Genomic DNA, 10,181 nt, shown 5'->3' with positions numbered 1-10,181 from the left:
TAAAAGTGCAGAATATATGGACCACAAGGCCGAGCATACACCGCTAACAATGGTACGTCTGCCTGTCCGTGCTGCTTGGGAGTCTCTGGTACAGGCTTTTTAATATTTATTCTACAATATAAATGTAGGTATAACCTATTATATAAACCATCTTAGAACTTAAATCTTCATGTACAAAAGACTAAGAATATCTAATAATAACTAGTGCAGTGCGTCAGGGTCTTCTTGTTTGTTTTGAAAGAATAACTAGATAATATATGAAACTAGTTTCACACTCTCTGGTCGGTAAAAGCGACGCTGGCTGAGCTACAGCAAGGGCAGCCTTTTACCAAGTCACCACTGATCACCACCCAAAGCCTTCCTTCAACGCAAAGCAAAGGTCCAGGCCACTTTGCTTTTGCTCAGTATCACATGGTAACACTGCCCTCGGAAATTGTGGCTTCTGAAACAACAAATGGGCCCAGAATGCTAAGTTCTGCTTCAAGTGATTCTGGGTTGCGTGGGGCAGCAAGCACTTGTCTGCAGTCTGTACTTCCCACCGCATGGCCGTGCTAGCATCCCTGGTAAAGACAAGGCTAGGGTAGAAGGTAAAGCACAATGTTTTACAATTAAAGGGCGCGTCACTGGTCAGCGCAAGAAATAAGTACAGGAGCCTGTGGCATTTCTTTTGGCTGTCCATCATGGGTAAGCGGAGTTGATCTCTGACCCCTGTAAAACAAGAGTGAAAATGTCACTTATTGAGGGCATATAATCTGAGATAGGCAAAGACCAATGGCGATTGGAGCTTTTCATTGTCCCACTCAACAGTAATTAATTGCCACTTAATCATTTAATTAAAGCTGGATTTGTCCTTAGAACTTTACTTCATGCCTTCCTTCTTTCTTTTCTGAAAAGTCATGTGTTCCTCCCACCCTTCCAACCGCTTAACAATGTATTTTCTTGTTACCATACAAAGCTAAGGCCTTCTACTCTGTAGAGACTTAACAAACAAACAAAACCCAAAAACTGAAATACCCACAGTCCCACAGTATTAAGCAACTGCTTAAGACATGAAAAAATTTCAGCCAAGAGTGATGTTCTATGGTAACACCTTTCTCTTAATGCATAGGTGTTTTAAATGACAATTTCCTGTGTACAATGTGCTCAAAGAGGAAACTCAAATTTGGTTGGTAATACCCAAGTTGATTTCTTAAGATGGATAATATACCTAATTTAAAATTTAAGTTCTCCTAGAGAGAAAGATAGCTGAGCCTCAAACAGAGTAACAATAAAAAGAACAAAAATAAACAAGAGGCAGCATGGACCTTCCACACAGTGTCTCACGGGTACACCGAGCCGGACCAGCAGTGAAGAGGTCACTCTTTAAATGGCAAGAACATCCAGCCCAATACTTGGGCCAAATCAGTATAGTACACAAAGGAGAAATTCCTGACAGAACTGGAGAATCCATGGAGGCTTCTATCCTTTGGATGGAATCTGTGCCAAAACATAGCTGCTTTTTCACAATTTTGTATGTCTAGTAATACACACACACACACACACACACACACACACACACACACACACACTTCATAGTTGTGAAAGTCCTATTCCAAATTTCTGGCAATTTCAGTCAGGCTTCTCACCCTAAGAAGGCAGGGCCGTAGCAGCAAGCCTGCCATGCCTGCACAAGTACACTGAGGTGGACCCTGCCCAGGCCTGCAGTGCACAACATCACACTGAAAACAGCAAAGATGACAGCAGTGTTCCCACGGGTTTCACCTTCCAATAGTTACTCACAACACACAGGACAAAGTGGTGATTGTAAAATGCAGCAGATACCTGCTTTATAATTATACCCACATTTCTCTTTGTGTGCAAAAAAGAAAAGGAATCCTGTTATACAGAATACTAGAGTATACAATATATTAAGGATTTTAGAAATAGAAAACATACTAGGATCAAATTTCTATTAATTTGTTCATGCACGGTTACTATTAAGTACTAACTGTCCAATGGCTTTAGCACTTTCTTTGAGAAAAGTGGATTTAAAAAGCTGTACTATTATTATGTGTACTTAAAAAGAATTTTAGGAAATACTGGAAAAAAAAACAAGGAGGAGAACGAACAGTAACATTGTTAGGCTAGTGGCATAACTTTAGTTCTTCTAATGGGAAGTGACAAAGAAGTCTTACACATAGTGTTTTTCTATCCCTACACAGTTAGGGAGCCACATATTGACAACTACCTCATCTATCCACCCACTGCTAGAACAGGAGTCACCCAAGCCAGGACACAAAAAGTAAAACCAATGTTTTGTCTTCAAAACATATCAAGAAGAGATGAAATATCAACAGATATAATTACAACCCAGTGCGCAGCTGGTCTTGGAAAGGTATGCACGCCCTTGCGTGAGGCGTGCAAGCTGTGGAAGTGTGTCTGAGAGAAGAGACTAAACCCAAGGGCTGTGAAGGGCAGGGAGCCGGTTTGCTGAGAGTGGAAAGGCTGGCTTGGGTGTTTGGCTGTTGCTAAAGCTAGCCGACAGGACAACAGTGCAACCCAAAGCAGTAGAAGAGGAGTTTGCAGCAGTGAGGGAACTGCGGTCTTTCCTGAGGTCTTTACTAGGATTCTCACGGAGCATGCAAATGGAGAAACATCATCTTTCTCACAGGCTTGGCAGATCACAGCACTGTCTGCCAGCACTCACTCCCTAGTGGGAGGTTGCCTGTGCTAGTGAAAAGGAATGAGACTTCCTGGAGCTCTCTGGAGGCTGAAGGGAGGGGGCAATATTATATTAACTACATTAACAGGTAAAGGGAGAAGACAGCTAGCAGGAGACAGAGCTGCTACCTGGGTCTTCAGGTTTTGAAAGCATCCTAGGCTTTCAAAGATTTTGCACTCAACTGAAAGTCTAATAAATAAAGTTACTCTTTAGTGGGGAATCCACTTTGAATAAAAAAGTAAAAAACCTCCATTAGTAAAAAAGTCCTTTCTTTCCCAAAGGGTCTAGTGAGGAGCAGAAGACAGAACTCAAAATGCTTTCTATGGGAACTTCATTGAATCCAAAGAGTACTCATAACTGATCTGGTCAGATCCTTGTAGCTCGTGATTCTTTGGGGATATCATCACGTTCACCTTAAGGTGAGAAAGCTGAGTTGCAGATCATAGAATTGAAGAAAAACGATGGGCTTCTGTCTACCGTGAGTCAGTTGTCAAGATGGACCTTACCTTGAACCCCCAGTGTTTTGATGAGATAGTCATGACTACCAGCAAAATCCTTACCACAGAGATGTCATAGTCAATCATACACATCTCTACAAAGTAAGTGCAACTGTGGAGTTTAAATGAACAATGTTCTCCCTCGCTTGGGTATCTGAGCACTTGGTCCACAGACTAGTGGTATTTGGGGAGGTCATGGAATCAATCTCTGAGAGATGGAGCACTGCTGGGAAGTACGTGACTGGGGAGGGTGCTTTGACTTTAGTCTTTGCCCACTTCCTGTCTCCTCTCTCTGCAGTGTGCTCAGGGTGGAGATGGCGCTCTCAGCCCTGCTCCTGCCCCCAGGCCTGCTGCTTGCTGCCACGGCTCCACACCAGGACCGACTCTTATCCTTCCATAGGATAAGACCCTCAAATAGACACTTTCTTTCCAAAGTTGCTCTAGTCATGGGGTTTTATCACAGCAACAGAAAATTTCCAACAACAGCTGCTCCCAAAGTATGCAAAACAAGTATACAAGGAGTGAGGGGGGAGTCAACAGTCAGGATACTGTACAGTTCTCCCCCAACACCTCCTTCAAGACCTAACTCCAGAATGCTTTCATAGTCCTGCTTCTTTACTCACAGGGTTTTCATGGGAATAATACTCTGATATTCAGATAAAATACTTTGTTGCCATGTTTGCTAATGCTTCCCACACATTATGTTAATTTACACATACATATAAATAACCATGCCCTTGAGCTCAGTAGGAAACCCAGAACGTTGTGTGAGCTGCCAGTCAGTTCCGGCCTGGTCGGCTGGTCTCCACACTGCTCCTCCACTCATGTCTGATCACTCACCTGTGCACGTTCTCCATGGCTGCGACCTCAGCCAGTGCAGCGAGGCTAAAGAATGCAGACACAGCGGGCATTTCTGGAGTGCTGCTCCGTGGCTCCTCGACTGTATTGTGTGAGCAATTATCACCGCAGTATGTCTCGGGGACTTTGGTGAGACTCCTCTGCAGTTGCTCCTTTGGTTTGTCATCTGAAACAAAAGAGAAAGCCATCACAGGAGGATCATTCAGAGAAGAATCCTGGGGAAGTACTGTGCCAGACAGTGCGGAGAGCTATTTGTCCTGCTCATGTCTGTCTGCTACCTTCAAGTAGCAAGGATTAGACAGCCTCTTTCTCCAAGGTGACAAAGCACTTTCATTAAGCACAATGACAACTGTGGACTCTACCCTAAACCTAACTGAGAGAAAGTACTTTTTATTTACAGTCCAAGAACTGGTTTAGTGTTAGGTTGAGTTGTAATCAAAATAAAAGCCAAGAGACCCGTGTGATGGCAATACTCTCAGTAAAATGGGCTTTGGGTCTTATGTAATTCTAATGGGTAGAATGGACTAAACAACAGATAATCAGTTCTGCTGAGCTCCCAAAGACTGCATGGGACAAAAACAAGGGCTTTCTAGTACCTATGAAATAACAAAGGGCGAATACTCTTCTTATTATGCAAACATTGTAGGAGAGACAGAATTTTAAATGATATTTAAATACAGAAAGCCAACAAAAGATATGCTGTTATAATTAAGACATAAAAGTGGCATGGTACTTTCCTATGTGAAAGGGGAGATATTTTCTAAGATTTCTCTTTTTTCCTACAAATGAGAATGAATGAGGATGCAAGTGAACAAGGAGGTAGCAATCAATAAAATGAAAGTTACACGTGAAAAGTAGGAACCAGTGAGGGAGAAGACAGAATTCATGGGAGCTAAATATGATGAAATCACATTACACGCATGAATAAGAATGGTGTTATGGCACCTACTATTTTAATATACAAGTCAATATAAGTAAAATAAGAATAAAGAAAAATAAAATGAAAGTCACAGATTAGAATATAGATTAGAAAGTGAGGAGTGGACCAGCAGGACCCCCTGGAGACATTAGTCTCCACACTGACCTCCCACCCACAGAACCCCACCTCTTCAAAGTCCCCCCTCTGACATGACAGTAGAACAAGGAGTCTCAATCTGCCTTGGGGCTCTAACAATCATTTAAAAGGCACAAGACACAAGCAAAGGGCAAAATTAACAAATCACCCTCTACTTCTAACAGAGCAAACAGTTCATCTCTGTGAAGACTGATACAACCCACATGAGATCAGAATGCTACACCCTCCGGGAGGCAACAGCACAGATCACTATGCCTAGCTGAGAACCCAAATTCTTCAGGAGATGTTCAGTCATTATTCTACCCTTTAACCTTGAGCCTTTCAGAAAATTCTATTGTTAAACCACCATAAACAAGAAACAGACCACAGCTAGCTAAGAAAGGAAGTGGGTAATTTTACTGTCTGTTTAGATCAGAAAAAATAAGAGATGCAGACACATTCTCAGGCTCCCCTAGTGGCTTGAATCAGCACTATAGAAAATGCTGAATATATTTTTAGGTCCCTAATTCGTTGCTTTGAATATCTAATAATCTGTCTTGTAGTGACATGAATAGAACATCATGAACTCACCCAGATCTATCTAGTAGCTTTGAAAGTCTAGGCTCTTCTGGAATTTACTTAAGATTGTTTTGGGGCATTCTGATGAAAAGCAGTCAACACCCCTAAAGATTACCTTTCCTTTCTAGGGATTCAGCCACACATTTGGACAAAGAGCTATGGCTTTAACGCATGAACAGAGCATGTGTGGAAGAGAAAGTTGTAAAACATACTAGGTCTTCATTGAGAAGACACTTGGCTAGTAGTCACTTGAAGGCCAATGCAGCCATGGTGGACAACCTTGACTTACAGATCTTGCATCTTACCCAAAGTACCTCCTGCTGGTGATACTCGGCCATCTGCAGTCCTGACAAGGTGTGTGATCTTGGTTTTCCTTGCTTTTCTCTTTTGGCTGCCCACCAAGGGTTCTTGCATTGCTGTTGGCTCTGGAGTGTTGGGAATGGATAGGGCATTTTTAACCTTAAAAGCAGGCTCTGTGGTGTTTTTATCTTCTGAAAATATGGCTGAAATAAGATAAATACACAGTTATACACAAAAACACAAGGCATTAGCACCATTCTGGAAAAGACATGTTTCTGCATGCCTGACCTATCCAAATGGGAAATTTACACTCAAGAGTTTTCAAGACATTGATAGAAAAGAAAAGAAGAAATGAAATATTTCCACAATTTGTTTACTACTTATTCATATTTTCTTTAAATACGCAGAGGTTTCAAACACCTCCTCTCATCCCTCTTTTTATGGTGTGAAGGACTCTACCCAGGATATCATGTATGACTTTCATCAGTGACCTGAACCCCACCAGTGACCTCCACCACAGCTCCCCCATTCCCTTTTAATTATCTTTGGATCTAGTAGAGTTTGATCTGGTAGGTGGAGGTATTAATATATGCAAACCTCCTGCTTGTATCCTAAGAGATCACAAGTTCTGGGTATGATCAGGGCACCTTTCTGAGATCTTCTGGGACAGTTCAGTTGAGTAGGGGGCTAATAGTATCTTCTTGTTTGAAGACACAGAGATTAAATATGTGCTTCTTAAATTCACATTTGTATCTGGGACATTTATCTTTAAGTACCAGGCTGGACTAAGTAGAACAGAAATTGCGAGGCTTAAACTTTCCTCACGCATACTGACTTATCAAGTAAGGATAAGATAAACATTGGTAGGGTCAGCATGCAAATGAAACTCTATTCTAGGACAGAGTGAACACAATTAATGAGGTAATTGAATGAAGCACAGTTCATGGAGAGACTGGGCTTTGGCACTGTAATTACAAAACCAATAAATCATTTAATAACAGAGGATGAATTCTCAGTGACTCGCATCAAGTGTAAGGAAGGTACAGGCCACTAAAGTTTTCTTCCTTGGTTGTGATTACACGGGAATACTTGTTTCACATGCTAACTTCCTTATGTATTCTCTCTTTCCATACCCCTATTTTGAAATTAAAAAAGGACCATGTAGTTACAGTATAGTAAACATTAAAAAGTAAGTATACTGTAGGACTAACGAGATGGCTCAGCACTAAGCTCAAGGGCTGCTCTTCCTGAGGGCCTTGGCTTGATTTCCAGCACCCATGTGGCCAATAACATCCCTCTGTAACCCCCACCCCAGGGAATTCAGTGCTGTCTTTGGGTCTTGGTGAACACTAGGCACACATGTAATACACAGACATACATGCAGGTAAAATACTTGTTTTAACAGGGAGTTAAAACACCCATACATAAAATAAATAGAGTTATAAAAGTAAAAGCAACCTAGTTTCATGATTGGGACTTTTTAAAAAACGGCCAGTGGCTGGTCTAAGGTTTTAGACAGGAAAAATGTTAGTAGTTATTTGATCTCCTAATAGTAGGCACAGAAATCATTTTTGACAAAGAAAGGAGAAGACTAAGTCAGGAAATGAAGAGCTGACATGACAAAGTCCAAGAAATCAAACAAAGAGAATAAATAAAATGACGGATCTGAAGGTAGGCGCTTTGTTAAGCTCTACATATAAGAGCCAGGTAGTGGTGGTACACACTTTTAATCCCAGCACTTGGGAGGCAGAGGAAGGAGGGTTTTTGAAGTTGCTCTACAGAGAGTTTTAGGTCAGAGAAACTTTGTCCTGAAAAACCAACCATCCATCCATCCATCCAACCAACCAACCAACCAACCAACCAAACAAACAAACAAACACAAAAACATAATGTATAGTATAAAGAGACCGAGCAAGTGAAACGTCCAGTAAGAATAGCTCTAGGTGTGAAACACACTGATATAAATACTCTAATTGAAAATCTTAATCTAGCTCTACAGTGATTTTAGATAAAGTCTTGAAAAAGGATGACTATAAATTATTGAGATTTTTGTCCTGGAAATCATAGCTATCTGAAATGAAAACATTGGTTTATCACACTCCAAACAAATAGGAAAATTGCAATTCCACCTATGAGAGTATGGACTTCTCTTGGCATTGTATCAGTATCTCAGAACTGCAACCCAAATGGCTGTGTGGGGACAGGCTGGAGGCAGCAATTACTGATTTAACGGCGCTGCCTCAAAATGCCGTAAGCATGCCTCTAAGCACTACTGCAAGTACAGAATCCACAATCAGGAAAAAAGCCTGCTTATGATTTAGACCTAGTGCCAGGTTCAAGGGCAGAACAGCTTTCATTGTAGGCACTCAGGCTCAGACTACTGGCTCTGTGGTTCTTAGCTTAGCATGAACCAATGGAAGAATATATGTAAGTTCTTTCAATATAAAGGCTCTAACAAAAATTCACTACAGTTCAGTTAGAAATAATTCATAGAAGTTTAATGATTATATAGCCTTAAAACTCACAGCCTCAGACAACTTAAAAGAAGCCAAACCTGGATTTACAGTGAATATCAAACAAGTCTGTTGCACTTTCCCAAGTTTAAGCTTCACTTCCCTTCACCTGCCTGTCACTCTAGAGGGAGTGCTACTCACCTCTCCAGAACCACCGCTGCTTTACAGGTGGGGCATCCCCAAAACATACTCATTTCCCTTTTTATTTTTTTTTAATTTTTTTATTTTTTTGGTTTTTCGAGACAGGGTTTCTCTGTATAGCCCTATAGAGTGGAACTCACTCTGTAAACCAGGCTGGCCTTGAACTCAGAAATCCCCCTGTCTCTGCCTCCCAAGTGCTGGGATTAAAGGCGTGCGCCACCACCACCTGGCTCATTTCCCTCTTCTACTTTTATTTGTCAAAAAAAAAAAAAAAAAATCTAAAACTTGTGGTGAGATGGGAAAAGCACAGGCCCAAAGGTGAAAAGAAAATTGTATTGGGGAAAGAGACAAGGCAATGAAAAGGCCAAGTGGTTTGTGAAACATCATCTGACTTCCAGAGACAACAGGATTTCAGAGAAACCGGTCACAGACACAAGGAACTTGTCTTGAACTTCAGTTTTACTAGTTGTGGGACAATGGGTCTCTATGTAAGGATGTGAATGGGCTGGATTAACTCTAAAGACGACACTCAGAACTAAAAGGGTAGTTTGGCAACAATTTCTACAATAATGGTTTTGTAGAAAATAATGGTGAGCTTCAGGGTCCCAAGTGAGAGGACCCTTGTGGAGTAGCACAGTTTTAACTGATTTTCACTGGTGAGCCCTGAGGTGACTGCATTCTACTGAGTATTGATTGCTCTTTTGAAAGTCTCTCCAGATGACCTGATAAAGACACATTAGAGACTGAAGGCGCGGCTGCTAAAGGGTGGGCACGGGAGGAGAATCAGCAGGTCCACATGCAGACAGGAGGAGGGAGTCAAAGGAAGGGCAGGAGCGACTGTCAAGTTCTACATGTCTGCTTATCAGGAGAAAGCAAAGAAAGTTACAGACTAGGTGAAAGACAATGTGTAGTATAGTTCCATAGGAACTCTGTGTCAGTGCCCCAGAATGAACTTACACAGCCAAACCTATTATTATTATTATTATTATTATTATTATTATTATTATTTTATTTCACCTACACCTATTATCAGATCTAGAAGAAATCATAGACCCTGCAGATCATTCATACTTGACAAAGGTATAGAATAAGAGCTAAGACTGTGTTAGAAAGCTACAGAGTGAAGAGTTAGTTAAGGTCTCGCTTGCCTCCACACTTTACCCTGAGATTAAATCTGGAAAATACAGCCATGTGCAGAGGCCTATGTAAAGGGTCACTCCTCAGGGACAATCTCCTAAGACAGAAGAACTGAGGAAGATAAGGGTAAGTCAAGTACATAGTCCTCTATGACAAAACAGTACCCAGCCTCACCAACCAAAGCAAAGTAAGTGAGAGGCAGGGCATTTGGGGTACAAAATCCAACAGCTCAGGGAGGAAATCAATGTCCTCTTCCTTTACTCAAACAAGCGGATATGTGAGAAAAGACAGACTTTGCCATCCAAAAACACATTAGTCATTTCTCTTTTGGCTTTTAATTGACCACACAAACTCCTCAAGCACACTGGGCTAGTTTTCACTGGACAGTAACCATAGCTCAC

At 41.4% G+C, this 10,181-nt stretch overlaps 1 protein-coding gene across 11 annotated transcripts in view; it reads right to left on the bottom strand.

Moving 5' to 3' along the window:
- Window positions 1-526: 526 nt before the first annotated feature.
- Window positions 527-10,181, bottom strand: part of Bbx (BBX high mobility group box domain containing) — a 237,747-nt gene continuing 228,092 nt past the window's right edge. For 10 of the 11 annotated variants that reach the window (XM_052158055.1, XM_052158059.1, XM_052158054.1 and 7 more), the window contains 3 exons: window positions 5,995-6,192; window positions 4,039-4,222; window positions 527-708 (listed from right to left, as the gene is read on the bottom strand). In XM_052158055.1, coding sequence (XP_052014015.1) covers window positions 621-708; window positions 4,039-4,222; window positions 5,995-6,192 — 470 coding nt within the window. In that variant the 3' untranslated portion in view covers window positions 527-620. The remainder of the gene's footprint in view (window positions 709-4,038; window positions 4,223-5,994; window positions 6,193-10,181) is intronic. The other variant, XM_052158062.1, reaches the window with a different exon arrangement.

Source organism: Apodemus sylvaticus, chromosome 15, assembly GCF_947179515.1.
Source record: "Apodemus sylvaticus chromosome 15, mApoSyl1.1, whole genome shotgun sequence".
In the NCBI taxonomy this organism is placed as follows: Eukaryota; Metazoa; Chordata; class Mammalia; order Rodentia; family Muridae; genus Apodemus; species Apodemus sylvaticus.
Note: the sequence above shows the minus strand (reverse complement) of the source record. Positions and strands in the feature narration are given on the sequence as shown.